The sequence below is a fragment of the Camponotus vicinus genome, unplaced genomic scaffold (genome assembly GCF_025532165.1).
Source record: "Camponotus vicinus isolate PSW18456_S1 unplaced genomic scaffold, iyCamVici1.0 SCAF_10, whole genome shotgun sequence".
Taxonomy (NCBI): domain Eukaryota; kingdom Metazoa; phylum Arthropoda; class Insecta; order Hymenoptera; family Formicidae; genus Camponotus; species Camponotus vicinus.
This window is the reverse complement of record NW_028141946.1, coordinates 15,814,263-15,839,265: the sequence shown is the minus strand read 5'-3', so window position 1 is coordinate 15,839,265 and position 25,003 is coordinate 15,814,263. Positions and strand designations below refer to the sequence as shown.

The window sequence follows — 25,003 nt, the reverse complement described above, 5'->3', positions numbered from 1 at the left end:
AGCTTAGAGAGCTTCTTTAATCCAATCTGTCAAAAATCTCTGTAGGTAGATGGCCTCCTTGGTAGCTTCTGTTAGACCCATATACTCTGCTTCAGTGGAAGAGAGTGCAACAGTCTGCTGTTTTCTCGACTCCCATGTAATTGGAGCATGACTGAGAAAGAAAACAAATCCTGTATATGAACGTCGATCATTTATACAGTTAGCCCAATCAGAATCCACATAGCCCTTAAGGCTTTCTTGACTTGGCCTGTAAATCAATGACATCTCCAATGTTCCTTTGAGATATCGTAAGACCCTCTTTGCTGCAGTCCAATGTTCTGGTCCATAATAACTGTTGAACTGATTTAAGTAACTTACCGCATAGGCGATATCTGGCCGTGTGCTCACTGCCAAATACATTAAACATCCAATTAACTCACGATAAGGAATATCCAAAGCCTCTGGATGATTTTCTTGTTTGGATAACTTCAAACTCGCCTCCATCGGAGTTTTTGCTGGGTTTGCATCCTTCATGTTAAATCTAATAATTAAGTCTTTAATATATCCTTTTTGGTTTAGAACAATACTGTTATTCTTCCTAGACAATACTTTATTTCTCCTAAATCTTTGATTTTAAGTACTTGACTTAGATGATCCTTGAAGTCTTGTATTTTACTCAAATCTTTTGATGCTACTATTATATCATCGACATATGTAAGTATTAAAAAAATGTCTTCCCCTTGACCTTTATAATATACACAGGGGTTCGGACTTGATGGTAGTGCTCCATATTTTCTTAGCTCCTTATCAAATTTTTTGTATGCCATTCACGACCGGCTTGCTTTAAACCATATAAGGCTTTTCGGAGTTTACATACTTTATCTCCTGACTTTAATTCTTTTAACATATTAAGAGCCTTCCTCTTGATGTGACTTTCTTTTTCTTCGTTGTCGATTAACTTTTGTAAGACATTATCTAATCGCTCTGGGACCTCCATATACAGGGTGGACCATTTTAACATTTAATGGAGAATAACTCGAAAACCAAGCCCGGGAGAGAAAAATGTTTCAGACAAAAGTTGTTTAGTTTCGAGGGGGCCATAAGATGGTATCATTGGTTTGACCTTGAAGAGTTATTTGAAGGTCACATGAAGGTCACCTTCAATTTCTTAAATGGAACCTACTATTTATCATTGCATATTCTTGTAGCTTATCTCGAGAACTTTCCAAAACACTATAATTAAGTACCTTTTCGTTAAGTACTTTTTGAGTTATGAGGCTTGAAATCATTTCTTAATTTTACATAAACCGTAAAATATCTTGTAAAATATTCATTTTTCGATTATCTTACCTTAATACTTTTATGTACAAAATAATGAGAGGAATCAACTGGTGTAAAGAAAACACATAGTTGTTTTGAAGAAAAAATATGTAATTTGCAATTAACAATTCCATATTTTTTCTTAAAAACAACTATGTGTTTTCTTTACACCAATTGATTCCTCTCATTATTTTGTACGTAAAAGTATTAAGGTAGGATAATCGAAAAGTGAATATTTTACAAGATATTTTACGGTTTATGTAAAATTAAGAAATTATTTCAAGCCTCATAACTCAAAAAGTACTTAACGAAAATGTACTTAATTATAGTGTTTTGGAAAGTTCTCGAGATAAGCTACAAGAATATGCAATGACAAATAGTAGGTTCCATTTAAGAAATTGAAGGTGACCTTCATGTGACCTTCAAATAACTCTTCAAGATCAAACCAATGATACCATCTTATGGCCCCCACGAAACCAAACAACTTTTGTCTGAAACATTTTTCTCTCCCGGGCTTGGTTTTCGAGTTATTCTCCATTAAAGATTAAAATGGTCCACCCTGTATATATTTTCCGTGATGGGGCTGTTTAAGAATGCTGTTGTAACATCACACTGATGAATATGCATTTTATAATGCGCTGCAATGGCTACTAAAAACCTTACAGAACTTAGTCTTGCGACAGGTGCAAAGGTTTCATTGAAGTCCATCCCGGGCTTTTGACTAAATCCACGTGCAACGATTCTTGCTTTACGCCTTTATATGTGTCCATCCGGTTGACATTTGTTCGTTAAAACCATACGACTTCCAACAATGTTTTTGTCTTTTGGTCTGTCAACTAGCCCCCAGGCATCATTTTCTATAATAGACCTTAACTCTGTTGCCATGGCGGAATACCATTCATCGACGTCCGGTCCTTTTATTGCTTCCTTTATAGAGACATCTGCAAGCATTCCTGACTCTTCTTTGGTCGACCTCTTATTCCTGTTCTGACGATCCTTGGTCGGCCTGGACCTCTTCTTAAAGAAATATCTTCTTGGTAGTCTATGGATTCATCATCCTCTTCATGGTCACAGTCCTCTTCTATCATGATTTCTGAGTTATTTACGTCGTATTGCTTTGGCATCTCTTTAATTTCAAGTGGTACTATGCATTCCGACTGACTTTCCTGAGAATCTCTACGTTCTAAAATTTTGTAATTATCATAATAAGACTTTTCCAAGAACTTTACATCTCTACTTATACTTATCTTGTCCGTATTTGGATCCAATAGACGAAAACCTTTTGCGTCATCGGCAATACACATAAATCTTAATTCTTTAGCTTTATTGTCCCATTTCTTTCTTAATTCCTTTGGGACGTGTACATATACTTTCGATCCAAAGACAATAATGTCCTCTAAATTCGGTGTCTCATTGCACCATCTTTTTAATGGAGTAGTACCTGTTGCCTTAGTTATAATACGATTCTGTAGATAATTTGCTGTATTGATAGCCTCACCCCAGTACTTATTGGGTAATTTTGCTTCGATGAGTAAACATCTCGCCATTTCAACCAGTGACCTGTTTTTCCTTTCTGCGACTCCATTTTGTTTTGGAGCATAGGTTACTGTATACTGTGCTTTGATACCATCTTCCTTGAACAACTCTTGGAGTCTTTGATTAACATACTCCTTTCCTCTATCTGAGTGAATGACTTTTGGAACGGCCTTGAACTTCGTTTTAACTGCCTTTATATACTCTCGAATTTTATCCGGCACCTCCGATTTATGTCCAATGAGGTATACCATCGTGTATCGACTGTAATCATCAATCATAGTTAATATGTGTCGTTTCTTACCTGATGTCATTGTTTGCATAGGACCACAAACATCTGTATGAACGATATCTAAAATTTCTTCTGATAGATGCTGTGAAGACTTGGGAAAGGAGTTCCTGGTCATTTTTCCTTTGAGGCATGTTTCACATACTTCTCTGATACCGCAATCCTTTATATGCACACCTTTAATCTTTCCATTATTTATCATGTCCTTAATTGTTTTGGGATCTCTATGTCCTAGTCTTCTGTGCTATTGATGCTGACAATTTTTATCATGTACTTGCGCAACGGAGAGAACCTTATTGTCATTCTTTAGCTTGTACAAATTTCCGTAAATATCACCTACTGCAACACTTTGGCCTTCATACATAATATTGCATGTTGTATCTTCAAAAATGACTTTCAATCCTTTTTCGGTTAATTTCTTAACTGATAATAAACTTTCTCTTAGATCTGGTACGAACAATACATCTTTGACATTAACGCTGGTGTGTTTTCCTTTGTCATTTTGACAAGTAATGCTTCCTCCACCAATACCATGAACCTTGAGATATCTACCATCTGCTACTTTTACTTCGTCAGTATCACAGCTATAAATATCTTTGAAGAAGCCTTTATTGTTTGTCATATGACTGGTGGCACCGGAATCTACATACCATCCTTGATAGTTCGTCACTTTATTGTCATCAGTTACACCGAAACAGAAATCTGATCCTTGATTTTTATTTGAGACTGTATTTGCTTTCTCCTTATTTCCTTCCATCGTTTATACTTTGTACAATCCTTCTTCATATGACCTTGTTTCTTGCAAAAGAAACAGCTAAATTTTTTAGATTTCTGTACCTGCTTCTGCTGCGTAGCATATTTGTGAGATATTTTAAGAGCTGTATCCTCACTTTTATTTTCATAACCTCTCATGTCTCTGCGCCTTCTATCTTCATCTATGAGTTTTCCTTTTACCAATTGCAAGGTTAGTTCATCCTCCGCTCTGGTCTCTAGCGCTGTGACGAGCGTACTATACGATTCGGGGAGACTGGCTAAAAGCATAGCGATTATTAATTTTTCTTTTCATACCTCTCCTAATGCAGCTAACTCGTCCACCATATTCAATGTTCGATTTATGTGCGTCTCCATGTCACCACTTTCCTCAAGTCTCATATTGCATAACCTCTTCAATAAATATACTTGATTCGTGAGTGATGCCTTCTGATGATAAGACTTTAACGCGTGCCACGCCTCCCGCGCGGATACGGCGTCCCTTATATGCCGCAACTGGTCGTTCTCCACCAACAAGCCTATTGTAGCTTTTGCTTGTCTATCCGCCTTCAACCACTTTTTATCAGGATTATCTGGTTTTATTTCGTTTACCGTATGCCATAACTCGTCCTTTATTAGCAATAGCTCGACTTTATATTTCCAGATCTGATAGTTTCCGTTATTCAGCTTTAGGGTGCAGTCCCACGTAGAAGAAAAAGCGGAACGGAAAAGCGGAACGGAAAAGAAGTATAGTGGGGGTAACCAATCAGAACGTTTCTCCAAAAGACATATCTGTTCCGATTTTAAATAACCGGGTTCCCTATGTACCGGAAAAAGCGGAAATAAGTAAGAGTACAAAATTATTTTTTATGAATTATAGTTAACAAAAATAATCAATTTTGTAAAAAAATATCTTTTTATAACAAATGGAAAATTCCAATAGAATATAATTTACGAAAAAACAAAGCTAATTCAGAATTATTGTAAATTTTAGGTTAGAATTTTTTCCGTTTTTGCGTAAAATATATTCCATGGGGAACCCAGTCATATAAAAGCGGAATGGAATAAAGAACTTTATAATAATATAAATTTAACAAGAGAAATAAGTAGTAAGTCTAGGCCGGTTCTAACCCAGGGGCTCCGAGGGGGGGTGAGGGGCGAGGGGGAACCGGCGGGGGGGGGGGACGTCACGCGGGGGGGGGATGACGTCACGCGGGGGGGGGGTGACGTCACGCGGGATGACGTCGCGCGGGGGGGGGTGATGACGTCACGCGGGGGGGTGACGTCGCGCGGGGGGGGGGGTGACGTCACGCGGGGGATGATGACGTCACGTGCGGGGGATGATGACAACGTCACATGCGGGGGATGATGACGTCACGTGCGGGGGATGATGACGTCACGTGCGGGGGATGATGACGTCACGCGCGGGTAGGGGAGGTCCGCGGCGCGACCGGTGGACGAGGGGGTCCGCGCGGGGAAGGGGGGATCCGCGGCGCGAGCGATGGACGAGGGTGTCCGCGCGGGTAGGGGGGATCCGCGGCGCGACCGGTGGACGAGGGGGTCCGCGCGGGGAAGGGGGGATCCGCGGCGCGAGCGATGGACGAGGGGGTCCGCGCGGGTAGGGGGGATCCGCGGCGCGACCGATGGACGAGGGGGTCCGCGCGGGTAGGGGGATCCGCGGCGCGAGCGATGGACGAGGGGGTCCGCGCGGGTAGGGGGGATCCGCGGCGCGACCGATGGACGAGGGGGTCCGCGAGGAGAAGGGGGATCCGCGGCGGGCCCGCGATGTGTCCACGTGTGAGAAGGACGGTGCACTGGTTTGAAAAGGATAGCGTAAAGTGTGTGAAGAGGACAGTGCGACAAGGATGGCATCAACGTGTGACAAGGACGACATCAACATACGACAAGGATGACGTCAACGTGGAACAAGGACGACGCATTGTAAGATGCTGCATAGGTGGGAGAAGGACGACGCAAAGGTAAGTGAGTGATAGCGACGAGCTTGTGAATGAGAGAGAACGATAATAGCGCGAAGAGAACGCATACGAAAGAGAACTATAATATCGCGAGAACAACGTATGCGAGAGAGAACGATAATAGCTAAGATAACGCGTGCGAGCGAGAACGAAGATATCGCGAGACTTACAACTAACGCGAGACTTATTGTTAGAACGATAGCGCGTACGAAAGAGAGAGAGAGAGAACGATAAATTCTTACAACTAGCGCAAGAGAGACGCAAAGGATGGGAACGCAAGGAGAGGCGCGTAAATAAATACATTTCTTTTTTTTTTAAATTAAAATATAAAATTTATTTAAATGTGTGCGTGTATTATACAATTTTGTGTGTGTGTGTGTGTGTGTGTGTGTGTGTGTGTGTGTGTGTCTAATAAAATAATAATATAATATAAAATATAAAATATAAAATTTAAATATATAATAAAAATATATAATATAAAATAAAAAAAAATATATATATATATATATATATATATATATATAAGGGGGAGGGGGCGATGCGCCGGGCTAAGGGGGAGGCCGCTCCTAGAATGCTAAGGGGTCGATGTGTCGGGCTGAGTGGAGCCGCTCCTGGAACAGAAAAAGACATTTGAATAGTTTTTAATAATTTATTTTAGAACTTTTGATATATTATAAATTGAAAGTTACTTACAATACTTTCCATGGCATTTTCCATTCACCGTTATACAATACACACAATTTATATTTTGATGCAGGTTTGGATTCACATATCTGTTTATCCTCTCGTCGACCATTCATATCATCGCGTAAACTCTAAAATCAAACATATTAATTTTATGTTTTAAATTTATTACACATCGACAAAAAATATTTTACCTTCAACGTTTCCAATTTCCGCCGTAGTATATTCTCATGATCATCTTCTTTCAATTTTTCAAAATCTTCTATTAATTCGAGATTTTCACGCAGTTTGTTTCCAATACAATTTACTTTAGAATGATTAGGTTCTATATTGAAACATTTACATCCATGATATTTTGCAAAATCTCGCGCACATATTTCTCGAGCTAGAAGAAATGTCCTCAAAGAATTTGTGCGAGGTTTTTCCAAGCCGAGCTCTTGATGTCTTATAAACTGAACGATTGAAGTTTCTAGATTCTTCTTTGAAAGTTGTTCCCGCTCGTATTGAAGTAATTCTTCATCATCACTAGTCCGAAAACGGAAATCAGGTTTCCCATCGGATGATCCCTCCTCCATTTCTCTCTCCTCTCTCTCTCTCTCCATCTCATCCATTTCTCTCTCTCTTTCCATCCAATAATCATCATCATCCGTATCGTCATCGATGATAATAACATCGTCTTCAGCCATTGCACTAACGTAACACAAGACTAACGAAACACAGAACAACGAAAGAAATAATATTCTAATGTCGCAGACTCCTCTTCATTATATATCTTTTAATATCTTTTGTCTCATTCCAACTAGGACATCACGTCTCATCTACCTCAGCATTTCTCTACATCTTTAGCGGAGCGTGTTGAGAAAAGTATAACTATTCTTATTCGTATGGAAGGAAAGAATTAAAATCATAGATGAAATAAAAATAATTATTTATTGCAAGCATCGTAAAAAATATCATTTACAGCACATGTTAGTAATTCACAATCGATTAATGATTCGCTGTTAAAGACATCACTATCGCGTATCGTTTTTACAGCATCGCATACAGTAGTAATATTGTTACGTTGTAAAACAGTTTCAAATTGTTTAAATTTTTCATTCACGAGATACGTATTCTCGCATAACCAATTATGCATATGATCGATACAATTTTCAAAATTAAATAAATGTAATAATGTTTGTGGTTTCATATACAAAGAATTTTCGCATAATGCGAGTTTTACAATTTTCGATTGATACATTTCAAGCATTAGATCTCCAATCCTTAATGGGAGAGCAGTCGATTGTAGAAATTGTTCAACGTCTGCTTGCTTCTGCATCAACAAATTCCACGTTGAGAAAGGCAACACTATTTGATTGCCTCGATTATCGCCGAGAATCAGTTCCACGTACGACACAGCTCCAACGCTTATTCCAATGTCCAAATACTTGTACGACGTTGGGGTTAAAGCATATCTTCTTCCAAGTATGTGAGTCGCACGACTAGGTTGAATGCTATAAAAATATAAATAATTAGATCAATATTTAAAAAAAATTAATAAATAAAATTTTTAAACGATTGAAACTTACGTGTCGCATTTTTGCTTCTTACACGGTGGAGTTTCACCGTTTCGAATCGGAACGTAAAAATTCATGTCGATTTCTTCAGTGAACCTTTCACACGCGCGATTGATGCAATACTGATCGTATTAGAATTAATATCAATTCAAATAGTATCGCAAATTGCAATGTAGAGGGGATTATTGCTAACACGACATTTTAATTTCCTCTAAAATTTTGTCGCGCCGATATACGGCTGCGATGACATCATCATCCCCAGAACAAAGATTTAGCTGAATTCGCTAAAATCGAGCGCTGATGTACGGCTGCTCCTGATGCAATCACGTCAGATTTTTCAAATGTACGTGACAAAACGCGAAATTTTCAAGGTTAAGATGCACATCGGAACAAAGATTTAGCTGAATGCGCTAAAATCGAGCGCCGATGTACGGCTACTCCTGATGCAAACACGTCAAATTTTTCAAATGTACGTGACAAAACGCGAAATTATCAAGGTTAAATTACACATCAGAACAAAGATTAACCGTCAAGGTTAAAACGCACATCACCCCTAGACAAAGATTTAGCTGAATGTGCTAAAATCAAGCGCCGATTTACGACTGCTCCCGATGCAACCACGTTAGATTTTTCAAATGTACGTGACAAAACGCGAAATTATCAAGGTTAAATTGCAGACGCTACTCCAGGGAATTTTTAAGATGAAATCATTCTAGAATGTTCGATGATATGCACGAGACAGTATATAAATCATGATCAAGAGGCACACCCCACCAGTATTTTTGTTAAAGTACATCCGGAACTATCATTGGGAAGCGCATTTCGCAAGTCTGATACAATATGGAGGAACAAAGTTTGCGAGAGCAATCCACTTTGGTGAATTCATTGGAAGATTACATTGTGTGGGAGCAACGATGCGACCAATACATCGAGTCGTTGGAAGAGCAAAGTTGCATCAAGCGACCGCGATTATCGATCGGATATCGACAATCGCTAATTGCTCGGATCGCGCGCCTCGAAGGGTTGAAAAATTCGGTACGCGGACGTTTCGTACACACGGGTGCCGGATGTAGCACGCGTCAAAATGGACTTGCGTGGCGCGAGATTGATACGGCGTTCGAGAGTCGTATATTGACTGGTGCAGTGATAAATTATAATCACATCGAACTGCGCCAGTTTCTCGATGATGCCAAAGACATTGTGTTGGAACATGTGAAGGATGTTATGAAAAAACATTATAATGTGAAAGTGAACACTATATTTAACGGTGAATTCGTGGCTGGGGATAAACACGCCAACAAAAGTATCAATACGCGAAACTATGAACTCTTTCGCACATCCGATTTACGCGAGTGGTACGAACGGCGTGTTATCGAACCCACCCTAGCGTCTCTGGAAGAGTTTCAGGAACGCGATAGCGGGTGGGCTTTGTCGCGAATACTAAATTTAACTGTAAATATAAATAAGTATAATCCTATGCGTGCGGGGTGTCACATCAAATTATCGCGGGAGATTATGTTGAAAAGAGCGGTGATTAATGTACAATCAAAGGACAATGCATGTTTCGCGTGGGCAGTGGTCGCCGCACTATACCCCGCCGAAAGAAAGACGGAACGGGAATCATCGTACCCACATTACACGACAGTGCTGAATCTCCGGGACATTGAGTTTCCAGTGACTGTGAACCAAATAAAAAATTTTGAACTTGCCAATGACATTTCTATAAATGTGTACAGCATCGAAGACAAGAACAGCATTGTCCCGATGCGTCTTACGGAGCAGAAGCAGGACAAGCATATCAACTTGCTGTACATTGAAGACGACAACAGCGTCGGACATTTCACTTGGATTAAGAATTTATCCCGGCTCGTGAGCTCACAATTGAGCAAAAAGGAGCACAAGAAATATATCTGCGACCGGTAAGTTTAATTTATATTATTTGAATAATTATAAGTTATGTAGCAAATTGTATATAAATCTTTAAAAAATTTTTCTTTTACAGATGCTTACATTACTTTGATTCGGACGCCAAGTTGCAGTCGCATACGGTCGACTGTGGAAAGATGAACGATTGCGCTGTCCGATTGCCGAGCGATAAGGACAAGTGGCTCGAGTTCAATAACTTTAATCGGAAGGAGCGGCTTCCATTTGTGGTCTACGCCGACCTGGAATGCGTTTTGGCCAAGATGGATGAAGAGAAAAACGCATATCAACATCACCAAGTATTTAGTATAGCTTACTATGTACATTGTTCGTATGATGAATCTTTATCGGCATATCATTCGCGTCGTAGCACCGATTGTATAGCTTGGTTCGCCGAAGACCTCAAAAATTTAGCGTTACGTGTAAAAAATATTTTAAAAACAAATGTCCCCATGGTAAATTTGACGTCCGAAGAGTGGGAAAAATTCCATAGCGCCACTCAATGTCATATATGCGAAAAACCGTTCGTGGAAGACGATACACGCGTTCGCGATCATTGCCATCTGACCGGGCGATACAGAGGTCCAGCACACTCAAATTGCAATTTAAATTATAAAGAATCTTTTTGTATTCCCATAGTTTTTCATAATTTATCAGGTTATGATTCACACTTTATTATCGAGGAAATAGCCACATCGTTCGAAGGGAAAATCGAGTTACTTCCGATAACAAAAGAGAAATATATTTCATTCACAAAAGATGTTTGTATGGATGAAGAATCAAAAAATCATGTAAAATTACGTTTCATCGATTCATTCAAATTTCTCGCATCGAGTCTCGACAAATTGGCATCGTTTTTGGATAAAGACAAACTCAAAATTTTAAAATCAGAATATCAAAATTTATCAACAGAAAATTTCAATTTGTTAACGCGGAAAGGTGTATTTCCGTATGAATACATCGACTCGGTAGATAGGTTGCAAGATACGTGTTTACCACCGCGCGAATCATTTTACAGTTCCTTGACCGGTGACACTGTATCCGAGAGCGATTACGCGCACGCCGAGAACATCTGGACGCGATTCTCCATTCGGACGCTAGGCGAATATAGCGATTTATATCTTAAAATTGATGTCTTGTTATTAGCCGACATTTTCGAAAACTTTCGAGATAAATGTATCGAAAGTTACGGACTCGACCCCGCGTATTACTATACTCTCCCCGGATACACGTGGGACGCCATGTTGAAGCATACGAAAATTACGTTCGAGTTGCTTACTGACATCGACATGGTTATGTTCATCGAACGTGGTATACGCGGTGGTCTGAGTCAATGTTCGGGTAGATATGCTCGCGCTAATAACAAGTACATGGAGTCGTACGATCCATCGAAACCAGCATCATACTTGATGTACTTTGATGTAAATAATTTGTACGGATGGGCAATGTGTCAACCGTTACCTTACGCCGATTTTCGATGGGTCGACGACGTGACCAATTTTGACGTATCATCCATCGCGCTAGATTCGCCTACAGGCTATGTCCTCGAAGTGGACCTCGAGTACCCGCAACATCTTCACGATGCACACACTGACCTACCGTTTTGCCCGACACGCGACAAACCACCTGGCAAGCGGGAATTCAAACTGCTTGCAATGCTATACGATAAGAAACGTTACGTGATACACTACTGCAACCTGCAGCAGTGTACGCGTCACGGTCTTCGCGTTACAAAAATACATCGAATTTTACAGTTTTCACAATCTCCGTGGCTTCGAAATTACATAGAATTAAATACACATTTTAGAACATTGGCTAAAAATGATTTCGAAAAAAATTTATATAAATTAATGAACAATGCAGTGTTTGGTAAAACGATGGAAAATGTGCGCAATCGTGTCGATGTTAAATTATTAACAAAGTGGGATGGTCGGTACGGTGCAGAGGTAATGATTGCGAAACCAAATTTCCACAGCAGAAGCGTTTTTTCAGAAAACTTAATCGCTGTGGAATTGCGTAAACTCGAGGTGAAATTCTACAAACCGATTTACGTGGGTATGTGCATACTCGACATATCCAAGACATGTTTGTACGAGTTTCATCACGAGTATATGACGCCAATGTATCGCGACAAATGCCAGGTAATGTACACCGATACGGATAGTCTCATATATCACATTGAGTGTGCGGATGTGTATGAGAATATGAAGCGCGATATCATCAGATTCGACACGAGCGATTATGCAGTGGATAATGCGTACGGTATACCGCTTGTAAATAAAAAGGTACCGGGCCTGATGAAGGACGAAAACAACGGTACCATAATGACCGAATTCGTTGGGCTCAGAGCAAAGATGTACGCGTTACGAGTGAATGGAAAAAAGGATACGAAGAAAGTTAAAGGTGTCAAGAGTAACGTTGTTGCGAGAACGATAACGTTTGACGATTACACGCGGTGTTTGAAAGAAGAAATTGAAATGACGCGTCAGCAGTCGTGTATACGATCTAAACTGCACCAAGTATACACGATCTGCGAGACGAAAATTGCTCTGAGTCCGTACGACGATAAGCGGTATATCGTACCCGAAACCACCGATACGTTACCGTGGGGACATTATAGAATACCATTGTAAATAAATGTATATTTTATTTATTATTAATTGTATATTTTGTACATAACCATGTATATATTCTTATATTTAATACATTTTATGTATTTTTATATTATTAAATATTTATATATTAAATTATTTATATAGTTTATATGTATATTATTTTAATAAATATTTATAATACACTATTTTTATGTATCCAAGAGTTGTATGATTTATTCATTCCCAACCATTTCACGTATACATCATCACCCTTTTCCCGCAAAATTTTTTCCACGAGATATACGTCGGGATTAGCGACGCGTTGTAATTCGTATTCGTAGAATCCTCCAGCGACGGGATCTCCACGCGAATCTTCGAGTATGAATGTCGTGGGATTAGTTTTCTGCACCTCGACAATCTTAAAAACTTCGGTCGTCCAATTAGGTGTGAAACCTTTTTCAAAGATGGTCTTGTATTTGCTCACGCGTACAGAATCGCCTACTTTAAATTTTGTCGGAGCCGCAATTTTTACGTTGCTATACACCGTATTTAAAAGTTTTTCAGCGATCGCTGGAGTGACATCGGCAGGTCTCATACCGATAGTGCGATGTTTTCGCGTATTGTACTCTGCAACAAGTCGAGATAGCTTGTCGATCCATTTGTAATTTCCGTTGAGCGTAAACATTTTCCACATATTGTTTTTCAAAGTACGGTTGAATCGTTCCGCGACCGAGGCTTTCATAATGGAATACGTCGAGTAATGATTAATGTTGTGTTTCTTCATGAGTTTCTGCACACTCGCGTTGTAAAATTCTTTTCCTCTGTCGGTTTGAAAATTTTTCGGACACCTTTTATCGTCTCCAATAATCTTTGCGATCGTTTCGGACATTTCGTTTCCGCTCTTACTCTTGAGCGGTACGGCCCACGCATACTTGCTCAACACATCGATAACTGTGAGTATGTATTTATGACCCTTGTTGAGTCGAGAATACGAACGCATGTCAACCACGTCCGCCTGCCACAGATCGTCGTATCCGCGTACAATGACGCGTCTTCGTGGAAAATTTCTTCTCGCCGGAGCATGTAGTTCCTCGACAAGTTGTCGCTTTTCGGAGGTGTTTATCTTCTTTCGCACGTTTGATCGAGGCATAATTAATATTGCGATATTAGTATCTCTCGTTTACTATGTCGAGTCAGATGTTGCATATCTCAGCACATTCTTTATCTCGTCCATCATTATTCGTAGCGCCTGCACGTGTGTTTCAAGCGTGATAATTTTTTGTTCAATTTCTCCCTGTCGATCTCTCAAAAGTTTATCCACGTATCGTTTGTTGACGGCGTCAGTATCAGTTTCCGGTTGCGCTACACGTTGAATCTTGCGCGACCTTGCGTCAAAGCCGGTAGTAGTCTGGCAGAGAGCGTTATCGCGAACGTAATTTCTCAATAATCCATTCCATTGATAGTACAAATTATTCGACGTTCCGAGCGATAATCCAAATTTATTAATCGACATTTCAGTACCGAGAACTTTGACCGAATGACATGTATCGTTGACGCATAGTTTAATTTATAATAATGCTAGCCTCGCGAAGTTCTTCGATAATTGACAAGATTTCATTGTCGTGAGCATTGTTGCCGGCTCGACGCGAGGCGTCCAGCAATCGCAAACGATTTACCAATTCGTTGGGATCGTTCCAATGCACGTAATCGATCATGTTGTCGCTTAGCGTCATGGTGTGCGGCGCGTCTATACCTCTTCCCACCTTTCTATCGGGGAATAATGGTGCAATTATATATTTGTACTTGTATCCTTTGTTACTTTTAATAGGATTATTAACTTTGTTGTCACGTTTATGCGCATTTGTTGCTTTTAATATACTTTGATATTTATACAAATCGTCTTGAGTGTATTTTTTATGATTGGGAAATTTTCTAAAAATCAAATCGTAGATACCTTCGGATCCCGTATATTTTATTCCATCGATAATTATATTATCTTCCATGTCCACATCGAAACGTTTATCACCGAGCATCATTCCTTCGCTGGTAAATTTAACACCGTAGACGTAATCCATACTCTTATTTTTATCAACACTCATGATAGCTCCTATATATTTTTGCGCTAGTGGACCAAAATGATCTCGGAACGTTTTCTGACCTTCGGACGTTTCTAATTCATGTCGGACCGATGTTACAAACGAATCGGGCGTGGTCTCATAAATTTCTTCGACGGACGGGGATGGCATTGTTTGACGCGGTTGTACTTTTATCGGAGTAGAAACAGTAGCCATATTAGAAAATTGTTTCCTTCGTTTTGATCGATTCGGTGTCGAATATATCGGCGAATCGTTTATCGGCATATTTATCCGTGCTCGCTTTATTCCTTGCTTCGACTCTTTTATTTTTTCCTCGTGCTTCTCTCCAAACGTTAAACTCAATGGTTCAATTTTCGGCGCATCAGATTCCACAGTATTTTCGATAAGCTGTTTTAAAGGTTCGGTAATTGGCTTAAATTGTCTTTCCAATGCAACGTCTTCCTCCATTTTACCAGTTTTCAAAGCGCGATATTTTTTGCGAATTGATTCGCTCATTTTTGCAATCTCTATCGCAATCTTTTCACGATCGCCGTTCATGATGCTCGATCGATGTGTCGATGACGACTGATCGCTTTACGGTATCGCGAAATCGTTAAATCCTCTTCTATATCGTCCATTGATCAACATGCTGTCTTTATCAATGACTACGAAGCCATATTTGCGTTGCCAACATTTCTGACACAATGCGCGGAAATCATCGTAAGACATGTCGGTATTTACATGATCGTTGTACACATGTTTCAAATTTGTACCGTCTTGTTTAAATAAAATCAAAAGATTCGCATTATCGCGTATAAGATGCTTAGGTATCTTGGCGTACGTTTGACAAAGATAGAAACAGTCGACGCTCGAGTGTCGACCCATTGCAAAGTATTCTCTTATCGTATCTTGCTTGTCACATGCCACGTCATCAAAGATAAAGATGAAATTCGGAAGCGCCTCGCTCGGTGGAATGACATCGCTGTTATTAGAGAATGTAAAATAACCAATTTCGTCTATAGGTGCTAGTAAATTTTCCAAATATCTATATTTCGGTTGTTGAAGCGATTTCGAGTATACGTACATGTTCTCGAAACGTACACCATATGGACTTTCTATCAAACTAATCAACACGTTTGTCTTACCGCAGTTTGAAGGGCCGCAAACGATACCGCGTATAGTAGTCGGTAGCATGTTTCCATGCTTGCGTACTTTTTTCTCCGATATTAGTCTATCATCGAAATTTGATACTTTGATTATCCGCGCTTGTCGCACGAACCGCATGTTTTCTCTTTCGAATCAATTTTGCAAATGATCACGAGGGGGAGACCTATTTATAGAGGTGTCTCAACTCGAAACCGTTCAGTATCAAAATGTTTCTCCTTCTGTCGGATGAAAGAGACATTTTCCGGCTTACCGCTGAACAACTGCAGTATATCCCAAAGATTGTTTTACTACAAAATTTTGGTGATTACGTGGAACGATTGTGGGACAAGCTTCCAGAATATATAAAAGCTGATTCGGAGGTTCGACAATATCGTTCGTGCATGCGACATTACAATCAGCCGTGGCAGCGAACGCACATCGACGGTCCGCCACCGTTAATAAAAGATTGCTACGAATGTCAGCGAGAATCGTAAGAGGTAGCGGTCTCTTAAATCGTGCGATAAACGCGCTTCCCATCGAATTACATATTCCCGGTTATCAGTTTTGCGGCCCGGGAACACGATTAGAGAAACGATTGGCTAGAGGCGATCGAGGCGTCAATCCATTGGACGCCGCTTGTCGCGAGCACGACATTGCTTACTCGCGAAGCAACGACCTCGGTCAACGACACGTCGCGGATCGCATACTAGCTGCAAGAGCGCGAGAACGCATTACCGCGAGGGATTCGACTCTTGGCGAAAGAGCAGCCGCTACGACTGTTTGGGTGGCAATGAAGGCAAAGACAAAACTCGGCATGGGGATGAAAAAGCCATCGACGACAAAGAGGAGGAAAAAACGAATACTTCCAGTAGCGAAACGTGGTGGTATTTTACCACTTTTACCGTTGTTGGGAGTTGTCGGTTCTTTGGCCGGCGGTGCGGCGGGAATCGCAAAGGCGGTAAACGATAGCAAGGCGGCGCAACGTCAGCTGGAAGAGTTGCAGCGTCACAATCGCGCTATGGAAGGTCGCGGACTTTATCTCGCTCCGTACAAGCGTGGACAGGGATTCTCAACAAAGTCTAAGAGAAAAAAAAAAACGTCGAAAAAACATTAAAAATGCCTACGGGTGCGACAACTAACGTGCAATTGGAACAATTGGTGAAACGTATGCACATACCGTTCTTTAGAGGTGTTTTCATGCGCAATAATTTACCAATAAGCGGTGTACGACGAAACGAGAGCGGTATCGTCAATTTGGATGACGTTGATGGTCCCGGTACTCATTGGGTAGCGTACGCAAAGAGGGGAGATCGTGTCGTATATTTCGACAGTTTTGGAAACCTTCGACCACCTAAGGAACTTGTGCGATATTTCGGACGAGTGAAAATTGAATACAATTATGCATCTTATCAAAGTTACAATCAGAGCATCTGTGGACAGTTGTGTTTAAAATTTCTTCAAACAGTCGACGATCAATTTAAAGCCTGACAATCCATCGTCACGACTCAGTATTCGTTCGACATGTCACTGACACTTACGTTGACTGGCAGAAGCAGCGTTCTCGCTGTAAGCTATTTTCCCGCTATAGATTTGACTGATGCCGATTACGAGCTTGGATTAACGGATTTTGAAACTTATCATATGATACCAAACGTAAATTTTTCGAATAATAAATTTTACTTTGGCAACGACGACAAAGAAATTACGATTCCCGAAGGATCGTACGAATTGCACGCTATAAATGACTATCTCAAACGTGCAATTTTGCAAGATGAACACCTTTCCAGAGATGTTGAAAACGATTATGATGAGGAATATCCAATAGCGCTTCGCGCCAATCATAGCACGCTAAAGAGCGAAATCAAATGTGCCTACAGAATAAACTTTACCAAACCCGACAATGTAGGATCCTTGCTTGGATTCTCATCGAATCGTATATTGCAACCTCGCGAGTGGTACGAATCGGACGAACCGGTTAATATTATAAACGTAAATATTATTCGTATAGAATGTAACGTGACTACTGGTGCGTACAGCAATGGCATGCGCGTACACACAATACATGAATTTTCACCGAGTGTACCACCAGGATATAAGATATCGGAAACGCCAGCACAGATCATTTACCTGCCGATCATCGTACGGAGCATTACGGATTTAACGATACGTATTGTGGATCAAAGAGGTCGATTGCTCGATTTTCGAGGAGAGGAAATTACCGTAAGATTGCATATACGGCGGCGACAAACATAGTATGCTCGTGCTGAACGAAACGGAGCACGCGAGAGACAATACTTTTACGAGGGACAATACTATTGCGGTATCGGGTGACAATAATAAGATAGCCATTAAGAAGAAGTTGAGCGCGTTGAATCGTGAATTTTTAAAATCATTGGGATTCATCGTACGAAAAGAATGATTGATATTTTGAATATCGGAGGTGAGCCAGTCTTTGACGATCGCATCGTCAAGATTGAGACTCATACATACAATCCGTACGCCAATACGACGCTTGGATACAGCGACGAGATACGAATACCTATACAACATCAGGATTTGTACACGTTACCGTGTGAAAGCTTTCTTTACATCGAGGGAAGGTTTAATGTGCGTAAAGCGAATGATGAAATGAAGGTTGTATTGGGAAACAATTGTGTCGCATTCATGTTTGATGAGCTTCGATACGAACTCGACGGAGTAGAGATTGATCACAACAGAAATGTTGGAATAACTTCGACGCTCAAAAATTATGTCTCTCTAACGCACCAGAAAAGTATAAACTTGAAGAACGCTGCGTGGGATTTGACGTACAATGGTGACAAAAATTATTTCAACTATTGCGTACCGCTCAACATGCTGCTGGGATTTTGTGAAGATTATAAACGCGTTGTGATTAACGCTCGTCATGAATTGATTTTGATACGTTCGCGCAACGATAATAATTGTCTATTCGGACACCCATCGTCGGAAGCAGAGATTGAATTACTCAAGATACAGTGGCGTATGCCTCATGTAATATTGAATGAGATTAATAAATTGTCGATGTTGCGAATGTTGGAAAGCGGACGATACTTGAACATGAGTTTCAGATCTTGGGATCTATACGAATTTCCTCTGCTGCATAGCACGACTAAGCATTCATGGACCGTGAAAGCTGCCTCCCAGCTAGAGAAACCACGATACGTGATCTTTGCACTGCAAACTGGTAAAAAGAATTCAGTGTCACAAGATGTTACATTGTTCGATGACTGCAAATTGGCCAACGTTAAACTCTATTTAAACTCGGAATTTTATCCCTACGATGATTTAAATTTAGATTTTGAAAAAAATAGATTCGCCGTTCTATTCAACATGTACTCTCGTTTTCGCAAATCTTATTATGGATGCGATAACAGCACCACGCTATTAACCATTTCAAAGTTTCTACATTGCGGTCCTCTCGCGGTCATTGATTGCTCGCGACAAAACGAGTCTGTCAAAACTGCTACCGTGGACGTGAGAATAGAGTTTGAATGCAGGGAAAATATATCGGCGAATACTACCGCCTATTGTCTCATCTTGCACGATCGGGTTGTCGAATATAATCCATTGACCAATGTAGTCCGCAAAATTACATAAGTCAGCAAATATCCCCTCCATTGCATATGAAAAAATATAAAAGATTGAGATGTTTGACGATCGACATCAGTCTGCGATCGGATCTTGTCATCATGGCTGTGCCAACGTTTGTGGATCTACAAGGATTTATCGTTGACAAAAATTTTGTCGTGAAGGAAGCTGCTGTTCTGAGAAAGGGATCCATACTTTCTCATTACATTTTTACATGTCCCGAACCATGGCACATGCTCACAAAATCTGAGAGATGTCAGGTTTTATGGTTGATGAAAAATCACCATGGATTATCGTGGAATGATGGACACGTTTCATATTGGAAATCGAAACGTTTAATTACGACGGCGGTGATGGGTGCAACGGGGGAGGATGATGATGCGTCATCTCTCGTGTACGTTAAAGGGCATGAAAAACGGCAATGGCTAGCCGATATACTGGACAATGATGCGAGAAACGATGTGATTATCGAAACTTTGGATGCAGATTATGAGGATGTAGCTTCTTTAAATAAGTTAGATGTTAAGAATACTGTACGTTGTGAAAATCATGTAAAAAATTGTGCCTTAGAAAATGTATTTAAGATTTATAATTGGTGGTTGAAACATCATGATAATGATTCGTCGAATCCATATTTATAATAAATTGATGATGCAATATATTTTTATCGTCTTTCTTATTCTCTCCTTTCTTTCCTCATCTCTATCTATGTACGTGTGCAGTATCGTGTTTCCGTACGCGACACAGCTGCCACAGATATTGTATTTCGATACTATATTGTGGTATATGATAAAATATTTAAATATTTGATAATTGAATATAGTTTTGCGTTCGATAGTCGTTGATTTCCTTTCAACAGTTGTTCATTTCCGTTCGACAACCGTTCATTTCCGTTTGATTCCGTTCGACGGGCGTTCGTTTCCGTTCGATTACCGTTCGTTTCCGTTCGACGGGCGTTCATTTCCGTTCGACGAGCGTTCGTTTCCGTTCGATTACCGTTCAATTACCGTTCGACGGGCGTTCATTTCCGTTCGATGACCGTTCAATTACCGTTCGACAACCGTTCAACGAGCGTTCGTTTCCGTTCGATTACCGTTCGACGGTCGTTCATTTCCGTTCGACGAGCGTTCGATGACCGTTCAATTACCGTTCAACGAGCGTTCGTTTCCGTTCGATTACCGTTCGACGGTCGTTCATTTCCGTTCGACGAGCGTTCGTTTGCGTTCGACAGTCGTTCGTTTCCGTTCGATGACCGTTCGATAGCCGTTCAATTGCTGTTCGACGAGCGTTCGTTTGCGTTCGACAGTCGTTCGTTTTCGTTCGATGACCGTTCGATAGCCGTTCAACGGTCGTTCATTTCCGTTCGATGACCGTTCGTTTGCGTTCGACAGTCGTTCGTTTCCGTTCGATGACCGTTCAATTACCGTTCAACGAGCGTTCGTTTCCGTTCGATTACCGTTCGACGGTCGTTCATTTCCGTTCGACGAGCGTTCGTTTGCGTTCGACAGTCGTTCGTTTCCGTTCGATGACCGTTCGATAGCCGTTCAATTGCTGTTCGACGAGCGTTCGTTTGCGTTCGACAGTCGTTCGTTTTCGTTCGATGACCGTTCGATAGCCGTTCAACGGTCGTTCATTTCCGTTCGATGACCGTTCGTTTGCGTTCGATAGTCGCTTATTTCCGTTCGATGACCGTTCGAGCAGGGTTGACACATTATATTATAATGTTATATTATATCATGCATACTTTTGTCTTACGAGGCGTTTTTGGTAAAGCAATAATGATACGTCCTTATTCTAAAGTTTCATACCGAGACGTTTGTCTCCTCACAAAGTCGCGATATGATAATATTAATATTATATTATATTATATACCACGCTGAGTTGCATGGGACCGTACTTTTGTCTTACGACGCGTTTTTGATATGGTGATAATGTCGCATCTCTACTATAAAACCTCGTGCCGGGACCTCGTTGCCTCGTCAGAAAGAGTTTAGAAGTTCTGAATCGTGTACGTGTAAAAGTTAAAAAAAAAAAAAAAAAAAATAATGGATCGCGTAAATATATACCCTGTATGGAAAAAAACATTATTCGATATATTATGTGTTGTGTTCTTAAAGCTGATGTTCCTATGGAATGTAAGTATTGAATGTATTATGATTATTTTATAAAAATTGTAAAAATTGTGTATTTTTAAATAAATATTTTTGATATAGTTTCAGGATGAAGTCCGGATACCGGGCTTCATCAATATTGAAAGGAGGCAATGGGTGAGGACGGTGCGTCGGGCTAGGAGAAGCCACTTTTTATATATGTGGGGCGACACCCCGGAGAGTCGCCAGGTCGAAGATATTTTCGACCTGCGGCGGCTCTTCGGGGAAGAGCCCCACGAAGAAATAGAGGAATGGGTCGTAGAAGAAGAGGAGCAGGAGGAGGAAGAGGAAAGAGAAGAGGATGAGGAAGAGGAAAGAGAAGAGGAGGAAGAGGAGGATGGGGAAAGAGAAGAGGAGGAAGAGGAGGATGGGGAAAGAGAAGGGGAGAATGAGGAGCAGGAAGAAGAGGAACAGGAAGAAGAGGAACATGAGGAGAATGAGGAAAAACAAGAGGAATGGATTGACAGATGTAAGTGTTTTTTATAAATCTTATCGTAATATATTTCTATTAACGCTGCATCTATTTCTGTTCCAGAAGCGGCCTCCCCCTTAGCCCGGCGCATCGCCCCCTCCCCCTTATATATATATATATATATATATATATATATATTTTTTTTTTTTTATTTTATATTATATATTTTTATTATATATTTAAATTTTATATTTTATATTTTATATTATATTATTATTTTATTAGACACACACACACACACACACACACACACACACACACACACACACACAAAATTGTATAATACACGCACACATTTAAATAAATTTTATATTTTAATTTAAAAAAAAAGAAATGTATTTATTTACGCGCCTCTCCTTGCGTTCCCATCCTTTGCGTCTCTCTTGCGCTAGTTGTAAGAATTTATCGTTCTCTCTCTCTCTCTTTCGTACGCGCTATCGTTCTAACAATAAGTCTCGCGTTAGTTGTAAGTCTCGCGATATCTTCGTTCTCGCTCGCACGCGTTATCTTAGCTATTATCGTTCTCTCTCGCATACGTTGTTCTCGCGATATTATAGTTCTCTTTCGTATGCGTTCTCTTCGCGCTATTATCGTTCTCTCTCATTCACAAGCTCGTCGCTATCACTCACTTACCTTTGCGTCGTCCTTCTCCCACCTATGCAGCATCTTACAATGCGTCGTCCTTGTTCCACGTTGACGTCATCCTTGTCGTATGTTGATGTCGTCCTTGTCACACGTTGATGCCATCCTTGTCGCACTGTCCTCTTCACACACTTTACGCTATCCTTTTCAAACCAGTGCACCGTCCTTCTCACACGTGGACACATCGCGGGCCCGCCGCGGATCCCCCTTCTCCTCGCGGACCCCCTCGTCCATCGGTCGCGCCGCGGATCCCCCCTACCCGCGCGGACCCCCTCGTCCATCGCTCGCGCCGCGGATCCCCCTACCCGCGCGGACCCCCTCGTCCATCGGTCGCGCCGCGGATCCCCCCTACCCGCGCGGACCCCCTCGTCCATCGCTCGCGCCGCGGATCCCCCCTTCCCCGCGCGGACCCCCTCGTCCACCGGTCGCGCCGCGGACCTCCCCTACCCGCGCGTGACGTCATCATCCCCCGCACGTGACGTCATCATCCCCCGCACGTGACGTCATCATCCCCCGCATGTGACGTTGTCATCATCCCCCGCATGTGACGTCATCATCCCCCGCGTGACGTCACCCCCCCCCCCCCGCGTGACGTCACCCCCCCCCCCCGCGTGACGTCATCACCCCCCCCCCCGCGCGACGTCATCCCGCGTGACGTCACCCCCCCGCGTGACGTCATCCCCCCCCCCCCCCGCGTGACGTCCCCCCCCCGCCGGTTCCCCCTCGCCCCTCACCCCCCCTCGGAGCCCCTGGGTTAGAACCGGCCTAGACTTACTACTGAAATATATTATTTTAGTGTAATTTTATGTTTTTATATTTTGTGAAAATATAAAATTAAACTAAACTATTTATATGAAACAATGATAAAATTACATTTTATATTGTAACAAATATTTTATTCAGAATAATATATTTTCACCTAATTTAATGTTAAGTGTAATAAATTGTTACAAAATTTAATATATATATCTGAAAATAAAACACACACATATTTTATATTATAATAAAAAAATTTACCGATAACATTATTATTTTATATAAAAATAAATTTATAAATTTTATTTATGAATAAGAAAGACTAGATATGCTAGGTATGTACCTACATACGAGAACGCTAGGTATGATGTCTTTTGGAGAAACGTTCTGATTGGTTACCCCCACTATACTTCTTTTCCGTTCCGCTTTTCCGTTCCGCTTTTTCTTCTACGTGGGACTGCACCCTTACAATCGAAAAGCGAGAATCTGCCATCTTTCTTTTTACACGAGGTCTGGGCCCATAACCTGTTAGAGCACGTGGTTTTGGTTAGCGTGAAATATAAGATTAGGTTCAACACACTCCTCTGAGAAATGCAGAACTTTATTATTAAACTTATTTGAGCTTATAATTAGTATTATATATAAACTTTAGTCTTTTTGGTAACTCTTTGGTTCTTTATGTTAGACTTTTAATACATAAGCGACAAGCACACGTCTGCACACGTCGACGCACGGAAGGAAACAAAAAGGGACGCGCGGTAAGCGTGGCGGCAGCGCCAGCCAGACATTGTGACCAACCTCATAACACAAAAAGAAACTGTGATTACAAAAGAAATTTTTACATATATCCAACACGTATATATTGATATTTATTTTTGAATGGATATTGATTTAATGTTCTGTATATAGATACCATATATAACGGAATTTAAAAAAAAATTAACCGTCTGCGGTTAATTATATGGAGCTCTGGAGCTCCTCGCAAAAGCTAGAGGACATGCGGCTATAATAGTCTGCGCTCTTTGACCGATAAGCTGTGACTCGTGGGACCTGTGCTGCGGCCTTATATACCGTCTTAGATGGATCCCACTTTCAGGTTAGGCGTTTTCCTTTTCGCCACCTAGCGGCGAGGCGTGAAGCTCGTGGAAGTATATGAATATCCATTGGATATCTTTGGTAGATTTTCAGTAGATATGGATATATGGATTTTATATGGATGTCCAATGGATATCCTTGATAGATTTTCAGTGGACATGGATATGTAGACATTATATGGATGTCTAATGGATATCCTTGATAGATGTTTAGTGGACATGGATATGTGGACAATATATGAATGTTCAATGGATATCTTTGGTAGATTTTCAGTAGATATGGATATGTGGATTTTATATGGATGTCCAATGGATATCCTTGGTAGATGTTCAGTGGACATGGATATGTGGACAAGATATGGATGTTCAATGGATATCTGGTAGATTTTCAGTAGATATGGGTATGTGGATTTTATATGGATGTCCAGTGGATATCTTCCATAGATTTTCAGTAG

The 25,003-nt window shown here is 40.9% G+C and overlaps 2 protein-coding genes and 1 pseudogene across 2 annotated transcripts in view; all 3 read right to left on the bottom strand.

Annotated features, from left to right (window-relative positions):
* LOC145960041 (uncharacterized) overlaps window positions 1-25,003 on the bottom strand; it is a 52,296-nt gene that overhangs the window by 10,320 nt on the left and 16,973 nt on the right. The gene's annotated exons all lie outside the window — the stretch shown is intronic.
* LOC145960148 (uncharacterized) lies at window positions 4-513 on the bottom strand (annotated as a pseudogene).
* On the bottom strand, window positions 6,379-8,291 carry LOC145960353 (uncharacterized). Its single transcript, XM_083079731.1, has 3 exons — window positions 6,726-8,291; window positions 6,541-6,662; window positions 6,379-6,458 (listed from the first exon to the last, which is right to left on the bottom strand). The coding sequence occupies exons 1-3, from the start codon at window positions 7,215-7,217 to the stop codon at window positions 6,422-6,424; spliced, it is 651 nt and encodes a 216-aa protein (XP_082935857.1). The 5' UTR covers window positions 7,218-8,291; the 3' UTR covers window positions 6,379-6,421.

Excerpts from the sequence above, each read along its gene's own strand:
- LOC145960353 (XM_083079731.1), bottom strand. The coding sequence starts at position 7,217 with ATGGCTGAAGACGATGTTATTATCATCGATGACGATACGGATGATGAT. Across the intron at positions 6,663-6,725 it reads GGAAATTGGAAACGTTGAAG|AGTTTACGCGATGATATGAA; the intron begins GTAAAATATTTT and ends GTTTGATTTTAG. Across the intron at positions 6,459-6,540 it reads AAAATGCCATGGAAAGTATT|GAGCGGCTCCACTCAGCCCG; the intron begins GTAAGTAACTTT and ends TTTCTGTTCCAG.